General features: G+C 36.9%; 1 protein-coding gene across 1 annotated transcript in view; it reads left to right on the top strand.

Annotated features, from left to right (window-relative positions):
• The window catches only part of MICU3 (mitochondrial calcium uptake family member 3), an 83094-nt gene that overhangs the window by 9795 nt on the left and 51979 nt on the right, over positions 1-21320 (top strand). The window contains exons 2-3 of the mRNA XM_040966018.1: positions 15497-15650; positions 20548-20579. Coding sequence (XP_040821952.1) covers positions 15497-15650; positions 20548-20579 — 186 coding nt within the window. The remainder of the gene's footprint in view (positions 1-15496; positions 15651-20547; positions 20580-21320) is intronic.

Here is a 21320-nt window from a genome sequence, read left to right as displayed (position 1 = left end):
AGTTGAGGCATCTTAACCACTGTGTTAACTGCTGGGCTGAATGTTCACCTTTAAATGAATTTTCTTTCTTCTAAATTACCATATTATGTTGTAATTGCTTTTATAAATTTTCTGTATGATATTAATCATCAAGAACATTTATTTCTTCCTAGAAACTCTTACATGTTTGTATGTCTTCTTAAAACCTTGTAATAAATTTTTGAATTAATTTTTGAAATAAACTTTTGAATTAATTTATTAATGTATTTTCTGTACCTCCAATTTCAAACATCATACACTTAGTTTTAAATTTTCATTATAAGAACTGGTAAACTCAAAAGCTTATATAAGAATTTTAATAATCAAAAATATGTAAATGACACACAACACTTAATGTGTAAACTTTGTAGGTTGCTTTTAACTAGTCATCAGTGATCACAGTATGCAAAAAGGAATCCTACTGACATGATGAAACCTGGTAGAGATCTGCTAGAATCCACTTCAAGACTTACCTTTTTTTTTTTTTTGTAGGAGAACCTTGTTGGCCTGAGTCTCCTTATAACCACCATCTGTTGAATCTGGTTTACAGCCATTTTCCAGTTGCAGGCTGTGTCATTTTCTGGAAATTTATGAGCCTGCTGTGGCTCCAGGCTAATATTCCATGGTTCTGCATTTGATTTCTACATTTTGAGAGTTTTCTTAGATGATGAAACTGAGCCTCCAAACAACTCTCTCCATGTATAAAACCTTGAGAGCTAAGTTACAAACATACTCATTAGTCATGCCTTTTAAAATGCTGTTCCTCAAATGAGACATGATATATGAAGACATTCATCCCTAGGTCTGTATCACTGTTTTGTTGAAAACAACTACATCATTTACATTTTATTATCTCTTCATCAGTTAAATGCCACAGCATTTGAATTTGTGAGTTTCATTTTAGCTGTGCAGTAATTTTAATTCTAAAATCTCTTCGGAATTGCTAGCATTTGGCCTTGCAGTTAACCCTGTACTGCACCATTAGGGTATCTGGATTTGATTCTAGGCTCTGCCCACTGACTTCAGCTTCTTGTTTATATTGGGCCCTGGAGGCAGTGGTCATATCTCCAATAATTGAATTCATGCCACCCCTATGGGAGACCCGAATTGAGCTCTAGTTCCCAGCTTCAGCCTGACCAGTGTCAGCCATTTGAGGTACGAACAATGAATGGAATTCATTCTCTGTTTATGTGTCTCAAACAAAATCACTTAAGCTTTTCTAATATTTGTGTTGCCTATTGTACTTTCCGTTCCATAATTTTCTCTAAACTTAATTTTAAAATCTATTTTATAAATTAAATGTTAATTCTAAAAACTTTGTTCCAGATACTGCTTTTTTGGTTTTCATGCCTGTGAAATTCAAATGACACCTAAGTTCTTCCAGAAAATAAAATGACAATATGATGGGAATGAGCTCCCAACGTTAAGTAACATATGAGTTTAAAACTTGTTCATGTTCTTCAGCAATGATTTCTATAGTTGAAAAATGAAGTATTTTAAAAAATGTTTACATTTTTTTCATGTATTTTCTGGTATTCCTGTTTTTGCTTTTTTGGTACAGTGGGTAAGACTCAGTGGGAAGCGTCCACATTCCATACTAAAGTGCCTGGTTCAGTTCCTCTTCCTCTGATCTGGTTACTTGCTGATGTGTATCCTGGAAGGCAACAGAGGGTGGGCCAAGTACCTGAGACTGTATCCTCCTGGGAAGGCCTACATGGAGTTCCTGGCTTCAGTCTGGTCTGATCTGGTCCAACCAGTCTTTAATAGAGATACTTTGTATCTCTATAAATATTTTGTATTTTAAAATAGCAATATTCAAGAACATGGATTTTTAGTAGAGTCACTTTAAAAACATAATTTTTAAAGAGCAAATTTTGGTTCAAGGCAAAATTGAACAGAAAATACAGAAAGTTTCCATAAAATCGCTGCTCTTGTACATGCAGTCTTCTAGCTATCAACATTTTGCCAACAGTAGTACATTTGTTACAGTTGACAGACATACATCGAGATATCATTATTTCAAACTATGTGTAACACTTGATATTACACAATCTGTAGATTTTGACAAATGTATAATGACACCTATCTACCATTAAAACAGGAGTGTTAATGGGGAGTTAACCTTTCAGATGAGATTAGAATTCAAAAGAATATTCAGGGCTGAGGGACAGTGCCCTGTAAAGGAACACGTTTGAAAGGAAAGTTACCTTGTGAAGCTATGATTTCAGTTTTCTTGGGAAAGGTGTGTTTGCAGCTAACAGGTTTTCCACATTCCCTAGGATGAGGTTGGCAGACATACACAGGGGGGAGCTGGCAGCCTGGAGGTCTCGTGCTGGCGAGCTATGGGGCAAAGGCTGGCAGGCAGGAAATCGCTGGCAAGAGGTGACCTGCAGGAGAGTTTCTCCATCCAGGACTGCCGACACCTCAGGGCTGGTTCATGGGCAGGGAACTTAACCCTGTGACTAGCAGACATTCTGCACCTCCACCTGCAGCAGTGGGGAGCAGGCAGGCTGCGGATTCTAGGCCTAATCTTAATTACTGGTTGGTTGGTTGGTTGTTTGGATCACATCTGTAGTGAAATCTCCGAATAATCAAGTTCTTCTAGAGAATAAAATGCCAACTTGATGTGAATTTCTTTTTTTTTTTTTTAAGATTTTATTTTTATTATTTTTTCATTGGAAAGGCAGATATACAGAGAGGAGAGACAGAGAGGAAGATCTTCCGTCCCATGATTCACTCCCCAAGTGAGCGCAACGGGCCGATACTATGCCAATCCGAAGCCAGGAGCCTCTTCCAGGTCTCCCACGCGGGTGCAGGTTCCCAAAGCTTTGGGCCATCCTCGACTGCTTTCCCAGGCCACAGGCAGGGAGCTGGATGGGAAGCGGGGCTGCCGGGATTAGAACCAGCGCCCATATGGGATCCCGGGCGTGCAAGGCGAGGACCTTTAACCACTTGCGCCACTGTGCCGGACCCTTGATGTGAATTTCATACCAGAATGTTTTCAAGACCTGTGTGAGTGGACAGGGAAAAGGGCAGTTAAGTTGTTCTTTGATTGAAATTATATAGTTACTACTTGTGTCCTCCTCATATTCATAAGCTGGAGCCCTAACCCTCACAGTGGCCATATGGAGACTGAGCCTTTCCGTAAATAATTAGGGTGGAATGAGGTCATAGGATGGGCATTGGAGAGCTTGCTCACCGGTTCTCTTCCTCTGCGTCCATGCGATGAAAGGCCTTGAAAGGAAATAGCAAGAAGGTGACCGTCTGCAAACCAGGAAGAGAACCCTTGCTAGTAAACAACAGGGATAGTACTTTGATCTCAGATTTCTGTCTCCAGAGTTATGAGAAAATAAATTTCTATTGTTTAAGCCATCCAATCTGGTGCTTTGTGGCAGGCCAAGCAGACTAACACGATCAGGTAAGTTTCAGGGTGATTTATATAGGAAAGAATAGTTTGAACTATTAATGCTGTATTGTGTTCCTTTCTTCCAGTTGTAACCTAGGAAAAACCATGAACTCACTGTATAGTCTGGCCTAGAACAAAGTAATACAGTGCATAGTGACAGATTTTGTTGAAATTCAACCATCAGTCAAGAAATAACCAGAATACTATATTATCTAGAAGTGTAAGACTGACACAGAGAAAGGACAGAGAAAGGTGACTGAGCCTGAGACGGGTGACAGACGGAAATGTGAGGCATTTGATGCAGACTTATCACCATGGGCATAGGGACCATCCACTTTGTAGTGCCACAGAGGTACTTGATATTCTCTTGATAAACTGATTCTGTGAATCAGTAGAAAGCGTTCACTTTTCATTTAATCTTTATAATTTGTGGAGTTAGTATTTGTTTCTCATTTTGCAGTTGGATATGCTAAAGTGCAGAGATTTGGTGTTTTCCTGAGACTATCTAATTAAGAAGTAGGGAGGCTGACTTTTGAAGGCTTACAAAAGCCATGTTCTTTTATTGCAGTGTACCAATTTATGTGATAAGAAAGAACACTGGAAAATTGTAGTTCCTGACTCATTTGCTATACCTGATAAAGGCTTCTATAGGCTAAGTTAACTCTCTTGCAACATTGGGCTAATAGTGTATGTTATATCTGCTTTCTTAAAAAATACTCCATCTCAAAATTTTTGAGTTTATAGATATCTGAGAATATACTCTATAAAACATGTTTTTTCCTTACTTGTATAACTTGCATCTTTCACCTAACACATACCTTGTGAATCTTAATGTGGTATTACATCTAGACCTGAAACACACTTTTTAATAACCACTGACTGTTTTATGAATATGGTCTGATTAATGATTGTTCTGGTGATGATATTTTTGATACTTTTTATTTTTTGCTATTAGAAAAAGTGCTGTAGTGAATAGTAATTGACCTAAGCCAATGCAAATATTAAATTGTTAGGCCCATAGCTATTACATTTTAACAAAAACTTCAAATTATTTTTGAAAATAATAGTACCAAAATAGGTTTTTATGTGCAATAACTTAACATAGTCTGGGGTTCTCCTTTCACTTAATTCTTGTCAAATTTGATTATTCTTTTCCCAATTTGAGTTGATAAGACCGTTTGTGATACTTGTTATAAATTGTGTTTCCCTGTAATTAGTGAGGTGGGAGATTTTTTACTTGTGGATAGTTTTTCTTGCAGGAATTAGCTATTATAATCTTTTATTCATTTTACTGTTTTAAGCTTGATTTTTTTTTTAGCTTCCATGCAGGTTTTCATAATTTTATTAGGGATATGTTTCCCAAAGCAATACAAACAAATAAATTTTAAATTTCCTAACCAATACATATCCCCCTTTTATAACCTATATTTTGATGTATTTAGGAAACATACTGTGTTGTAGGGGTATAATATTACATTGTATAAATAATTAAATGAATATAATTCACACATTTAAATTGTATTGACATTTTTATGAGGATGGTTCAGTGTATATAGTCCATATTAATAATAATGTTAACACATCTGATTCTGTTACTTAGATAATTTTTATTATTTAGTTTCACTATTGACTAATAATTTACAATAGGATTCTTTTGAAGTCTTGTGGATTGATTAGGATTCTTATTACATTCTTAATAGATGTTTTACTATGTATTTTGAAGCAGTTCAGATCATGTCTGTAGTATGTTCTTAGTGTGTTATTTATTATTCTTTGTCCCATTTAATGCTTTTGATCATGAATTCCATGTGTCTTCAAAAAATTCTAGGTAATATTCAGCTATGACTTTTAGAAGGAAAATTTATATCAAATAAAAAAATAAAATGTAAGAGTTACTCTCTTAGTGGTGAGGTTTAGTCTGTCACATTTATTGTTGAAAACGTGTTTCTGGTTCTGTTTACTATAGCAGAGCAACGTGCATACCTCTCTGTCACTGGAGTTTACATTGGACCTGTTTTCTTATCATTTCTCTCCCTCTTGTGATTTGAAAATTATAAAAATTATATGTCCTATTTCTACTATTAAAGGAATACTTGAAGGAGATATAAGACGGCATAATAGTGTCAGGATATGTTTAAATAGATGGAGAATCATTAGCTTGGATGAAAAAGAGAAGGCGCAATCCTGGGAAATAGAGGCCAGGCCCACGGCAGGGGGACATCTGGAGACCCAGGGACACGGGGAAGCAGCAGAGACAGCAGAGTGGGATTGTAGTGACCAGAAACCCCAGTCAGTGGTGGTTAGTGTTTGGGGCTCCACTAGCAACCAGATGGGAAGGGGAGGTCAGTGGGACCTCAGGAGCTGAACCCAGGCATAGAATTGCCTGTCCTACTGATTGATTTGACCGTGAGCAGAAGCAGAGTGCAGAGCCCAAGCAGGCAGGTGCAGAAAAAGTGTGGGTTTCGTGGCTCAGACCCCTACTGGTATCACTTCAGGCACTATTTTGTGTACTGAGGAAAAGGCCTGGGAGGGGTGGGGGCTGGAGGAACAGCAAGTTGCAGATGCGCTATGCCAGGAGCAAGCTCATTTTGGCCTTGAACACACTGCACTGGTCCACAGGGAAACAGTACTTACTTGGCATCCTACAGGTTCCACCCAAGATAAGTGTGGGTGGCCCCCAAACCTAACAGCCAGCAGGCTCAGACCCCCACCCGTGCCACATCAGGCACCATTTTGAGTACTGAGGAAAAGGCTTGGGAGGAGTGAGGGCTGGAGGAACAATAATGAGCTAAACTGGGAGAGAACTCACATCCAGCTCAACACATTGCATTGTTCCTACAGGGAAAACAGTCCCAACTGGGCATCCTACAGTTCCACCAAAAATAAGTCCAGGTGGCCCCCAGTCCAGAAAAAACAAAATATATTGAACCTGTTTTACGATATTTTCTTCCATGTGTCCTCATTTTGCATGTCACCTCATTTTCCTTGAGTCAGCCAAAATATTAATTACAGATAGTCACTAATTTTTAATACAATACTCAAGAGTCTGCTACAATTTAGAAATGCTTTTAGACAATGTAAAAGTTGAAGCAAAACCAAAAATTTTTACCTTCTTGAAATGTGTATTGTAGGAGCTGGAGGAAAAAAATTGGATTTGTCAGTATATAATATTTAAAGGCTAGGTGAGGTTATCAAATGAATAATTTATAGATTTTGGAAAAGAAGCAGTGCAAAGACTAGCCCTAGGGCAGTACAGAGAGGGGAAGAACCAGACAGGTGTCAGAAAGGAACTTCCAGAGAGGCAAGAAGAAAGACAAGTGAGTTCTTGGAAACTGAAAAAAATGAATTACTTCACAGAGAGACTTGTCACTGTATGGAATGATATAAAATGAAAACTGAGAGTTGGCCTTTGGATTTAGCTACAAGGAGTTCGATGATGACCTTGACAAGCAGTTTCAGTGGAGTGATAGAGGGAAAAGGCTGTGAAACAGTCACAAGGGTAGGAGAAGGAAATGTACACAGCTCTCTCCACCACCTTGTTAAAATGGATAGAAGAGAAACAACAGAGAAGCAATGGGTGGGAGAAGTGGGACAAGGAGCTTTTCAGGACGGGAGAAATAGCAACATTTTGTAGCTGAAGGGGAGGAAAACATCCTGAAGTTGGCAGGACAAAAAGGTGTTGCTGGAGCAAGGTCCTTTGTCCTTTAGTAGACGAAAAATGGGATCTACATACTAAACTGCTATATGCCACTGCCACCTTAGAAAAATAGAATGGTTCTGTCATCTTCCTCTCAAAAAACAAAGGTGAACACAATCTATAAACTTCTAATGATCTTGTATGGTACTAGAAACGTGTAAGTATAGATTTAAATTCATAAAGTGCCAATTGCTTTATTTAGCAGCATCTTTGTTTTTTTCAGTCTCAGCCAGGGAAAGACCAGGATACTTCATAATGTTCATGGAAAAATGAAATTATAAGTTCATTTTGATGCAAAGAAATTTTCAAAAATCTTGTGTTTTCTTTTACATACTATGCCTTTTTATGACCTCTTTTTCACTTTTAAGACTCCTTATGAATGGATTTCAAAATTTTCTCATTTAATTTTTTGTGAACTTTTGTGACTGGTCTTCAGCTGTGTATATTTGCACACAGACACATTTACTAAGTATCAAAATATTTCACCTCGAGTACTTTAGTTTTTCCCACATAGGGGATTTGATGTTTAACCTATCAATCCCTTGGAAAGATAAGAAAATGTTACATTTATGATATTTTACCTTCTTAGACAGTTTTAGAAGAGCCTCCAGCTATAAGTAAGAAGGCAAATTTAATGCCTCCATAACGACTTTTTTATGTACTTCAATAAAAGTTATGCATATTTCATGCGATTCTTGCCAAGAAAATATAAAATAAGTGCAGATTTAAAAGATGGTTTATTCTTTAGTGTTTTATCAAAAATGTTTATGCAGTTACCAATGCCAGGTAGGTTGTAATATCAGATATTTAGTTTTGTGCATTTGAAATCAAATACAATTTTTAAAAACATTCTTTATTTTAAGGTTTAGCAGCTAATAGTGTATCTTAGAGAAAATGGTAATGATGAGTAATTTGAATGATTTTGGTGAAGATAGATGATATTTCTTTTTTCTTTTTCCATGCTTTATTCTTATTGATATTTCTTGGTTACTAACTGATAATACATTATATAATGTTTAGATAACTGATAGAATTATTTCAAGTTACTTCTTTAGAGTGTTATCAGCTGGTAGGCAGCATTTTCTCTAATTGTTAAGTAGTGAATCCCATATCTAGCATTTGATCTTGCCTTCCTGGGAAAACCAAACCTTAGCACAGAGCGGATTTTTTTTTAAAAGATTTATTTATTTTTATTGCAAAGGTAGATATATACAGAGGAGGAGAGACAGAGAGGAAAATCTTCCGTCCGATGATTCACTTCCCAAGTGACCGCAATGACCAGTGCTGCGTTGATCGGAAGCCAGGATCCAGGAACTTCTTCCAGGTCTCCCTCACAGGTGCAGGGTCCCAAGGCTTTGGGCTGTCCTCCACTGCTTTCCCAGGCCATAGTCAGGGAGCTGGATGGGAAGTGGAGCTGCCAGGATTAGAACTGGCGCCCATATGGGATCTCAGCTCGCTCAGCGAGAAGGACCTTAGCCACTAGGCTTTCGTGCTGGGCCCCAGGGTGGGTTTTTTTAATCACTGACCTGAAGTAACATGAGACTGTGTGGCAGTGAACCTTTGCTTTCTGTTTTTCATGGCAAGGATAATGCACGCTGCTTGAAGGCCCTGGCTTCAGTGATGCAGAGGTTACATCTGAGTACCACTTGTATAGATCTCAGTTTGGAAATACCAAAGGTGGTAATTGTACTAGCATAGTATTTTTTATTTCTTTTGGAAAGATGAGTTAATTTTAAAATGCAATATCTCTTATCTCTGTCAGTTTTTAAGTTTCTCATCATAGTTTTGTCAGCATTACTTACAGGATCTATGTTTTTACATGAAAATGATCATTACTGACTATTAATAAACTGCCTAAATTGCAGATTTGCTTGAAATTTTTGTATCCACATGAATTTTTCATTTTTTTAAAGTGGAAAAATAAAGACCCAGTGAGAATAAGGACCTAGATTTTAGCCCTTACTTTCTCAATGAAACACACAAGATAAAACTTTCTAGAACTAGAAAGAAGGTTTCCTAAATATTTTTAAACAAATCTGAATACAATTTTAAAATATTTTAAATATTCTGAAAAGGATGTTGAGCAATTCCTGTAAAGTAATTTTCTGGAAGGTGTAATATTATAATTTCCTAGAAGAAATGATATGTAAAGCATGTTTAAAGTCTCTTGTAGCTCTTTCTTGGATTTCTCTCCTCTACTTGGTACCCATTAATTTACAGATAAGCTAATTCATGTTCCAACTGTATGCTTGAGTAGTTTTTATCAGTAACCTAGCAAAATCTTTTTGATGTGAAAAATTAATTCCATTTCTTCATTAAAACTTGCCACATATAAAAATGCTACAGTGATGCCCTACCCTAATTGTAAGTGTCTATATTTTCTTACTTTGTTAAAATATATATATATATAAGTTTTAGTATATCTAGCTTAAACATGTCCATATGAAGTCCAAAATTGTGATTTCATTGTGTAAATTGTAATGTGTGCCAGAATTGGACATGCTGTGGTTTTGTTATTTTAAACTTTGAAGATATTTTATTTTCAGAGTAAATTTTACTATAGAAATGAAAGAACGTTGCTCGAATGTAAAATTTAAGTTTATATACATAGGTGTATTTACAGACACTCATTTTGTTTCTGTTGCTTAAATTGTAGAGTTTTTAATTATTTTTTTGGATATATTGAATATAGTACCCTATCACCAAATTTAGTTTAGAACTAACTCTTTTTCATGCCTGAAAAGAAAATATTTGAAGACAATGATCCTATTACCTGTAGGTGGTTGTTAGGTCTGTGCGTGTGTAACTGTAGGTTGGTAGTGGAGGTTTTTGTTCACCATTCACTAGATACTGTGAGTGGGTCTATGGAGATAGAGCAGAAACATCTGTTTGCATTCAGTTTCTTTCACCATTCAAGTGTGGAGGGCCAGACCCAAATGTTTTCTTAATCTTACTTGAGTGTTTTGTGAAAAGGTCAGTTACAGACATATTTTGCCAAATTTGAGAAAGCAGAGCTGGGCTGAGCGCTACTGTAAACAACATTAAATGTCAAGCCATTAAAGGCCATGTCTAAGAGGAATATAGCATGCAGGGAGCAAAATGAAATCTGTGAAACTGTCAGCCTAAAGTGGATCATAGCAGGTTAGTTTTGCCAAAAAAAAAAAACAAAAAACAAAACAACAACAACAACAACAACAAAACCTGATGATGAAGGTGATTTAGAAGTGTTGTTAACTCTCATGATGGCTTTATCCCCACAGATTTTGTTTTAGGTAAGTCTTCACAAGTTGTGTGTGTGTGTGTGTGTGTGTAAAATTCTAATGTTTTTCTTCATAGCCCTTTAATGAGTCTGCAATGTTGTCCCCTTACATAGATGTGGTAGACACTGCAGGCTGTTGACAGGCTCTTCTCTTCCTGCAGAGTAGGGTATGGATGCTAAGTTCTCCGTTTTCCAGCATCTCTTGTATTTCATGTGACTTTGTGATTAACTGTCTTGAATTGAATGTGAGCAGAAATGATTTATACCACTTCCAGTCCTGGCCTATAAGTGCTTCTCAAATTCTTTGTCTTTTTCACTTCCCTCATCATCCGTGGTGGCACAGATACCCTGGGTCTCTGACTGTTTGAAGTCAGGCATCTTGATCCCACTGCCAAGGCCAGTCCTGTTAGTTGTCTCTGGACTGTTTTGTGTGAATAAATTACATACTTCTGTTGTTGTTGTTGGTTCTGAACCATTTCATTTGAGGAATTTAGCCTGCTGTATCAAAGTAAAATAGAGGGCAGATTAATTGGTAGAGACCTCTATCACTAAGAAGGGAGATTGCCATTATCTTTGAGAGGTAAGGAGTTTCAGGGAGAGAGGGAGAGGGACAGAAAGCAAGCAAACTCCCACTCCCCAGTAAAGTCCAGAGCAAAGCCCCCACCACAAGTGATGGGAACCCAGATGCTTGGGCCACCACCAGCTGCTTCCAAGTGTGCACGCCGGACTCAGGAAAGAAGCCATGATTTAAATCTAGGCACTCTGATGTGAAACATAGGTGTTCCAACTGGAGTCTTACCATATAGGCTCACACCCCTGCTGAAGACATTTAATGTTAATCAGAATTTTTATTTTATTAAGATAATGATCGAATGAAAACTAAAATCCCATAAGCCTTCTTATTGCAGTAATTAAAAACAAACAACTAAACTTCATTTGAGATAGAACGAGGCATAGAGACACAGACAGCACTTCCATCTGATGATTCATAGCAGGCTTCAAGTGCCAGCTATGACTAAGACTGGGCTAGTAGGGCCAGAGCCAAAAGCTGAGAATTCAATCCAGATTTCTCATATCAGTGGCAAGAACTCAGTTAATTACCTCACAGGACCTACACTATTGGGAAGTTGGAGCCAGGAGCCAGAGCTCTGAATCCAATCTAGACACTCTGATGGAGGATGCAAGCATCTTAACCACTGGGCTCAGTACCAGCTCCACACTTAGTTATATTTTTTAAAATAAAAAAAAAAATTACTTATCTCCAACCTTAGTTTTAAAGGTGACATGTTTACGAAGCAGGCATTTGGAACAACTCTGTGCCATACAGGAGTGCTTGGATTTGAGTCCTGGATCTATGCCTGATTCCAGCTTCCTGCCTAATGTATACCCTGGGAGGCAGCAGGCAAGTAGTTGGATTTCTGAATTGAATCTTCAGTGCCATTCTTTGAACTAGCCCAGAACTGGCTTATGTGGATATTAGAGTAATGAACCAGCAGAGGGGAGATACCTGTCTGTCTGTCTGTCTGTCTCTGTGTCTCTGTCCTTCAGATGTATATAATATTTAATGACATATTCAAAAATTTTACTTAAAAGCTATTCATTTATTTGAGGGGTGGAGGAGAAAGAGAAAAAAAGGAGAGACAGAGAGACACCTTCCATTTACTGGTTCATTCCAGCGATGCCCATGATGGCAAGGGCTGGGCTAGGCTGAAACCAGAAGCCAGGAGCACTATCCATGTCTTGGGACATCCTTTGCTTCTATTCTTAATCCATTGGCAGGAAGTTAGCTTAGAAGTAGAGTTTGTAGGACTTGGATAGGCCTTCATGGGAAATGCTCACATCACAGTTGGTCGCTTTACTTGCTACACCACAATGCTGGCCCTTCAAACAACTTTTAGAAGATAGATGCCAACAGCTATAAGTTAACTTCCTCACTGAAGCTTTAGATTGTATTGTGTTATCTCTATCTAAACACCTGATCTTTAATCAGAAACCTTTCATCTTGTGCTTAACTGCTTGCTGTCTGATCCAGATGCAATAACCCTTCGGTTGCTTATTACCCAGTTGCTAATTACTTTTCATCTACAACCATCATTTATTTATACAGTAAGTATATATTTACTGAGGCTGTTATTCACACTGGGCACTCAGTTAATACCTGGAGCTATAAAAGTAAGAAATTACTGCTCTTCTCAAGGAATTAATGATTAAATGCAAGACATGGATATGTAATCTTAAGTGCAACCAGGTGTGAATAAGAAGGAGTACAATAAGCAAGTCTTTCCGTGAAATTTCAGTTAAGTTTTTAACATTTTTTATGGGTTTACTCGTAAGCATCTTTTAGTTGTTACATGAAATATGAATTAGTTTGGGAATTTTTATTTCTAATTATGTTTTTAATTTTCTTCTGATGTATGAAAAAAACTACTAACCTTAGATATGTGTTTGTAATGCACTACTTAATGAAATTATTTTATTCATGTTCATTTTAACATTTAATATTATTTAATATTCATAACCATGGCCTTCATTTTAATATTTAAATATAAGTATGTAAAATTATGTTGAATAGTGTCAATAACACTAAGCCTTCTTGACTTGTTCCACGTTTTAAAAAGAGGGCTTCTAAATAATTAATAATAAAAGTAGTTTTGATAATTCTACTTTGAGGAATGAGTGTTTCCTTGTTTTGCTTTATTTACTGAAAATAAGTTAGATTACAATAGTCCTCAAGGGTCACTTTGCATGCTTGTTTCTTACCCTTTTACAAGAACAGAAACATAACTATTAGTCTCTCCCACACTACTTAACCACTAACACTAAGACATTTAGAACACATTGGGCAAGGAGTCAGTGACTGGGGCAGAGAAGGTAAAGTGGTTGCAAGGGCCGATTTGAGTTCTGGATATTCTGCTTCCAGTCCAATTCCTATGAATATGCCTGAGAAAAAGTGCCATCTTTAGAGGCCCCAGTGCTAGAAATATGCTACCCATACAGGAGACCAGATGGACTTCTTGGTTCTTAGCTTTGCCTGGGCCCAGATGGGTATTGTGCCCACTGGGAGAGTGAGTCAGAGAACAGAGGATTTCTCTCTCCCTCTCTTACTCTGTGACTGCGTGTGATTCTCCCTGTCACTCTGCCTTTCAAATAACATAAGTAAATATTTTTAAAATAATAAATAAATAAATAAATAAATAAAAGCCAGGAGTTGGGAGGTTCATGTGTGTCTCCTATGTAGATGACAGCAATTGAATCCATGTTCCCAAGTTGAAAAAATAGATATTGTATGACTGCCAAGTTTCCTAAATAAAGCCCCAAATTCTATCATCACATAATGCCAGTAATCATTTTAAAGCAGAATTTGAACATAAATTTCAAAATTCCGCTAAAGAAAAAATATCATATATTGATATAATGTTTTAAAAGATTGTTAGTAATATTGACAATAAGATTGAGTCTTTTCTGTACCTAATGTGATAATAAGCACAAAAGAAACACATGCAGGACTGATGTTGGACAGCGCTGAAAGAGCCTCCACCTGTGACACCGGGCACTGACTTGTGTCCTGGCTGCTGCTGGTCCAGCTCCCTGCCGATAAGCCTGAGAAAGCAGCAAGAGATGGTCCAAGTGCTTGGGGGCACCCGTATGGGAGACCCAGAAGAAGCTTTGTACTCCTGACTTTGGCCTGGCCCATTCCTAGCTGTTGCAGCCATCTGGGGAGGGATCTAGCAGGTGGAAAACCTCTCTTTCTCTCTTTTTACCTCTATGTGTAATGCTGCCTTTCAAATAAATGAAAAGGATATGTTTAAGAAAATCTGTGTAAAATAGTAATACAAACATGGTGGCACTTGAGTAGAGACAAATCATTGATCATTGGGAAGAAATAAAGAATGTTAAGAACTGAGCTGATTATTGATTTCCTGTTCTGTTTCCTCCCCTGTTCCATTCTCCAAACAGTTGAGCACAGTCATGCTTATTGATGACCCCTGGAGAATCAGACTATCTTACTGGGGTATCATGGGAAAATTATTTTTCACTTTTTGCTATTCCATATTTCATTTTGGTACTACAAATATGTTTTAGTACCCTGTGATTTATTCTAAGTTCAACAGAGACAGTGGAGGAAGCAGTGAGAATACCAAGAAGCCCTTTTAGGTATACAGATTGTAGTATTCTTTTTAAATATATTTATGTTACTGTTTCCCCTTTTAGTATATAATTTTTAAAAAAAAAGTTTATTTGAGAAAGAGAACTTCCATTCACTGGTTTGCTTCCCAGATAGCCACAACAGCCAGAGCCAGTGATTCAGTCCATGTCTCCTCTGTAGTTAACTGGAGCCTAATCACTTCAGCCATTGCTGATGCTTTCCAAAGTCTGTGTTTCAGGAAGCTGGAATCAGGAGCCGGGAACTGAGCCCTGGTACAGACCTGTTCCTGGTGGGGGAGGAGTTGGGAAGGAAGTGGGATTATCACTGTAGAACCTTACCCATGATATCATGAAATCTGTTTTCTTCATGTTAATAATTTTAATACGTAAGTATAAATTTTTGTCTGGGCACAAAGCACTCTCATGCTTCTCCACATACTTCCTTTTATGGTTCATAAAGAATGTAAGTCACAGTGGAAAAGTATTTAACTACAAGGAAAGATCTTAAGCAAAGCAAAACAGCTTGTTCCATGCAAGTGTACACCTGTTAATCTTCAGGCATAGTTTAGAACGATCATTGAAGGTATCTGTAGCATAGTTGTTTGGAATTAGCAATTTCAGCTCAGTAATTTGCTCTCATTAGTGGTAATCTTGAGCATTATATCAGAGTATTTCTTTCAGAGACAGCACTGACTCTGTAATGTTCTTGAAGACTGAAGCTGAGAGTCCTAAATCCTTCAAAATAGTTATTCCCTTAATGATATTCATTGCAGGGCCTTTTGAATGTTAATTAATTTTATTTATGTGAGTAATTTATTTATAAACAAAGTAAGATTCTCTAGAAGATAGAATAATTTCACACTTTTCGTTTACTGTGTGAATTTGTTTTTAATACAGTTTATCAGCAGCATTTATCTTCCAGAAAGAGGCTTATTTTACAGTTTAAATTTATTTGCTTTCTGAACTGTAGGTTGCTCTTGGCAGAACAGACACTGAAGACTTGGACCTCTATGCTACATCTCGGGAGAGGCGATTTCGTTTATTTGCCTCTATAGAGTGTGAAGGACAGTTATTCATGACTCCCTATGATTTTATTTTGGCTGTTACAACAGATGAACCCAAATGTAAGTATATTTCAAACTTTTAAAAATAATGTTATAAAATATAATTGTTAATCTCAAGAACTGTGAGATAGCATTAAATAATTAGAACAATGAAGCAAGTAATGCATATTTCAGAATGCATAATGCAATGCAGTGTTATCAGGCTAACATTTCTTATAAACTTTTGTATTTCTTATCTTTTCAGAAGCCTTTAATTGTTCCTTTCTTACTATATAAAATTTAAATTTAAAAGATTCTTCTTATGTTCTTTGTGAAAAGCTCATAATCTGCCTGCTCCTTCTAATACCTGGCCTTTACAGCATAGCTGATAGGACAGAGTTTGAAGCTATCTCTGGGCAAGAATTCTGTCAATATTTCTTCTGTATTTGTCATTGCACCTACAGTGTGGATATAGGATAGTTATTTCTCACTTTTGCTTGCATTAGAGCAGTGACTCTCAAACATTTTGGTATTCAGGCATATTCTTAGAAAACCTCATAGAAGCTGTCTTAAGAGAAGACATCTAGATTTCCATTTGCTTTTATAGTTCAACTACTTTTAAATCTTTTTTTTAAGAATATAAAACCTGCATTGCAGATATAGGTAGCAGGAAGAGAACAGGTACAGATATAGATAGTAGGGTAGGATGTTTTAAAGCCTTTTCAGTTAATTGTAGATATCTTTCTTTGATACTGTATCATAAGTTAGCCAATGATAGTTCAGCTTTCAAAAAGCTAAAGGTATTGATGAAGTATTGAGTACTACCCAGTTTTTGGCTGATGTATAGCAGTAGGGACCAAGTTTGAGATAAGAATCACTATTTCAGTTTGATGTAGTATGTATTTGAAAAGCTTTGGACATGAATGGAGGCCTTTGAATCTGTTTTTGAAATGTTCTTTTAAATTCACTGAAAGATAATTCAGTAAAAGTCATTTTACCATTTAATTAGTTGTTTGCATATCTGCTTGCAACTGTTACACACAAAAAAACTTAATTTCAACTACAGTACTATAGCAGTTACTGCCATTTTGACTCCAGAGGCAATGATATGCTGATCCCAACCTAAAAATAAACCCTTAATACCTGAGCTAATATTCTTGAAAACTTTTAAAAAGATATACTTATTTATTTGGAAAATCAGAGTTACAGAGACAAGAGGGGAGATCTTCCATATGCTGGTTTACTCCCCAAATGGTTGCATGGCCTGCTTCAGGTCCTGTGGAATCAAGGAGCCTGGATGTTCATCCTGGTCCCCCATGTGGATAGCAGGGCCCCATACAGTTGTGCCATCTCCCATGGATTTTCCCAGGCTGTTAGCAAGGAGCTGGAACACAAGAGGAGTACCCAGCATTTGAACCAGTGACCATATGGGTTTCTGGCAACTTTTGCTGCTATGTCATAGAACCAGCCCTGAAAGCTGAATGGGAAGTGGAGCAGCAAGGACATGAACCAGCATCCGTGTGGGATGCTGGAGCTGCAAGCAGAGGATTAGCTTGCTAAGCCTTGCCACTGGAATTAGGCTCTTATTTTAAGGAACTTAAAGGCTATGATAAGGAACTGGAAGGCTGCGATGCTTAAGTCACTTAAGGTGAAAAGTCCACATTACATCAATCAACTAAATAAAAATATATGCAATATTTTTACCTATACTTATGAGGGTCTTTGGTATATACTAAAGGAGCCATAAATCCCCTGTACTTAAAAGGACATAACATCCAGAAACAATAAACTCCAAGGCAGAAAGAACTGCATTTTGTTTTTTTTAATAGCTGAGTAGTATTCCATGGAGTAGATGAACCAAAGCTTTCTTATCCAATCTTCTGCTGATGGGCATTTCGGTTGCTTCCATGTTTTCGCAATTACTGATTGTGCTGCAATGAACATAGGGATGCATGTTGGTTTGTCGTAAAACAGGTGTTTTGGATATATTCCTATTCTTTGTGGCTAAATGGGCACAACTGGAAACTATAATGCTAAGGGAAATGAGCGAATCCCAAAAGATTAGATACCACATGTTTGCCTTGATTTAACCTGTAATTTTTTGTTTGGTTGTTTGTTATTTTCCGAACCTGTCATTGATACTGTCTCAACCCAGATGTTTCGAAGAATGGAACTTGCATTATTTTTAACATATTGTTTACCCAATACTATGTCAATTAATTCCATAATGTTGTATAATGATACTGAGGCCTTGTTGGGGCTTTTAACTGACTGGATCTTTACTCTGTTAGACTATCTTCAGACCATAGAAGGTCTCCCCAAGAGGCCACTGAACTTATCTGGACAATAAGACGCTGAACTTTATGCTAGGCATGTGTTTGCAAGCAATGAATCTCAACTGAACTTGAACTATGGTTATGCAACAAGGTGGAGGAATCCACCATGGGGGGAGGGGTATGGGAGGGGTGGGGGGGGATCCCCAGCGCCTATAAAACTGTACTACATAATATAATGTAAGCAACAATAAAAAAAAAAAATTAAAAAAAAAAAAAACTCCAAGGCAGGATGTAGTCATTTGGCACATACTGCATACTCAGTACTTCTTAAAGGGATGTATGTTTTTAGACTGTCAGATGTTTTACATTGAATAATTTTTGTCAAACTTAAGTTATTCTTTAAGTAAAATTTTATAATCTCATATTTTGAAAAATGTGAAGTCACTAATTTTTCACTTTCTCATAGTATGTGCTATGGAAAGCTCAGTGTTGGATCTTACTCTTTTGAAATAAATTCTTGGTAATTCTGCTAATAGATGGTATTCCAGAACTGTGACTTCTGGGAGAAAAAAGGGTCTCTATTACAAAAAGTGCACACAGGATATTTTACAACCACAGTCTCAGTTAATTTCTTGCTGGTGTTTACAAAACATAATTAAATTGAAAAAGATTAACATACTTTCAATAATTGCTTTGAAAATGTGGGAAAGTGCCCAGTGCAATAGTGTAGTTGTTAAGGCCCTCACCTTGAACATTCCAGGATCCCATAGGGGCACAGGTTTTAATCCTGGCAGCCCCACTTCCCATCCAGCTTGCGGCCTGTGGCCTGGGAAAGCAGTGGAGGATGGTCCAAAGCCTTGGGACCCTGCACCTCTGTGGAAGACCTGGAGGAAGCTCCTGGCTCCTGGCTTCAGATTGGCTCGGCTCCAGCCATTGCGGCTGCTTGGGGAGTGAACCATCAGATGGAAGATCTTTCTGTCTCTTCTCCTTTCTGTATATCTGCCTCTACAATAAAAATAAATATTTAAAAAGAAATAAAAATTAAAAATTAAAAAAGAAGAAAATGTGAAAAAATACTGAAAAATGCTGTGTGGGCTAAATATTAAATCAGATATGTAGAAGAGTAGCATAATGAGATTTGAAAGACTTGTATCTATCTTTATGTATAAATGTATGTATATATGTACATATGTAGTCTTCTAAGAGACAAAGAGAGACGGATTTCCCGATCTTGTGATTGCTTCCCAACTTCCCCCAAAGTTGAGGCTTGGATTCCTTGTGTGTCTCCCACTTGGGTTTCAGAGATCTGAGTGTCTTAGCCATCACCTGCTGCCTCTCAGGGAACCAGCACCCACATGGGATCCTGGCTCATACAACGCGAGGACTTGGCACTAGGCTATCATGCCGCCCTCTTTTAATGTTAAAATGAGTTATTATATCGCCCATAAAAAATATAGAAAGTTGCATAGCAGAAATGTCTTTTATAATTCTAAATGTGATATATTGTTAATTATATAGAAATGGCCTCATTGTCCTGTAGGAAACAATTATTGGCTATCATCATTGTAATGTAGCTGAAATACTATTTTATCAGGTTTTTAAGACAAATTACATTTATTTTATAGGAAATGCAAATTTATAGAGGAGAGACGGAAAAATCTTCCATCTGCTGGTTCACTCCCCACGTTTCCACCATGGTTGGAGTTGAGCCAATCCAAAGCTAGGAGCCGGGAGCCTCTACCTAACCTCCCACGTGGGTGCAGGGTCCAAAGGCCTTAAGCCATCCTCCACTGCTTTACTCAGGGAACAAGCAGGAAGTGGGATGGGAAGTGGAGCAGCCAGGTATATGAACCAGCGTCCTTAGGGGATCCTAATGCTTAAGATGAGGGTTAGCTAATTGAGCCGCTGTGCCAGGCAGGCCCCACCTATCAGTTTTCTAACATCCGTGTTACAAAATTAATCACATCTATTCTCACACATTATTTATGAATTAGATATTTTAGATATTTACAGTGGTCAAATCTGAGCAAAGGAAACAGCAATACTGATTAGACATTTGACCATACATGGCAGGATTAGTAAGTTTTTGAGATCTTCATGTGTGTAAGAAGGAAGTAGAAAAAGAAAGTGATGTGTGTGGTGTGTGACTAGGGCATTTGTTCCTGAGAGGTTTCGTTACCTGTTACAGGGACACAGAGCGAAGTGCAGGATGGACGCTTCCCTCTCACTCGACTTGTTCTCTCTCTTGCTCTTTGCTTGCTTTCCTTCTCATTCACCGTAGAGAGATCTGACCTGTGAATTTTACTCATAAATATCATGTGCAACACTCTAAAATTGCCATGTCTTTTAATATTATTTATATTCTAGCATGAATATTTAAATATACCATTATTTTTGCTTTTAAGCACATAGAATGTTTAACAAACTTACTCTATAAATCCAAAAAAGCCCCAAATTAAAATAATATGGTTATGAGAAAGCGTTTGCTAATCCACTAGTATTATTTTTTGTAAGTAGTTTGCAGTATAGCAAAGAAACAAATGGCAAAAATAAGGTCCTCTTCTAGATTTAGGTCTTGAATTCAGAATTACCTTTGCTTTTGGACATAAAATCTGACTCATGAGTTACAGTTGTAGATGGTTAGTGGATATGGATATGTTACATGAAGTATTTATCATCTGATTATGTCATGTTTATTTTAGGTGCTAAAACATGGAAGTCACTTTCCAAACAGGTAAGTTAAAGCTGTTGGTATATATATATATATATGCATGCATAGACATGTACAGATGTCATATTATATATATGTAAGTATATATAATATATATGTAATTTCTCTTGCAACTTAAAACACATAAAGGTAGCACTTTTCTACCAACAAAACTTTCAGAAAACCAAAAAGTAGACAATTCCAAAGATTGTTACAGATGTAAATCAGTGTTGCTAAATTAATATGTAAATATAAGTTTGTGTTCCTATTTTGGAAAACAATTTGCCATTTTCCAGTAAAATTAAAGATACATGTATTCAGTGTCTATTAATTCAGTTTTTAAATTTACAACAGTGCATACACATGTACCTAGTATGTTCAAAATGAATATATTCATACAGTGTATATACCTAGAGAAATTATTGCTTATAGACATTAGGAATGTCCATGGATTGTTCCTGATGGTCAGAAAGAAACTAAAAACCAAACAAATGTAAATATATCAGTAGTACACTTAGTAAATAAATTTGCTATAATCATAATAATTTGGTATATTTATATCTATATTATGTATATATTTACATTCTTATAAAAATGCTTAGTTGGCAAATTTCGATAGTTATAGCAATTTCATATATTGTTATATTTAAATATTATAGTATAAACATTGAATTATGGCAGTACATGGGAGAATCTCAGTGAAACAGTGCCAAACAGACAAATCACAAGAATGTAAAGTATAATTCCATTTGTATAAAGTCCAAA

The sequence above is a fragment of the Ochotona curzoniae genome, unplaced genomic scaffold, assembly GCF_017591425.1.
Source record: "Ochotona curzoniae isolate NIBS_2020 unplaced genomic scaffold, NIBS_Ocur_1.0 scaffold_4505, whole genome shotgun sequence".
In the NCBI taxonomy this organism is placed as follows: domain Eukaryota; kingdom Metazoa; phylum Chordata; class Mammalia; order Lagomorpha; family Ochotonidae; genus Ochotona; species Ochotona curzoniae.
Note: the sequence above shows the minus strand (reverse complement) of the source record. Positions and strands in the feature narration are given on the sequence as shown.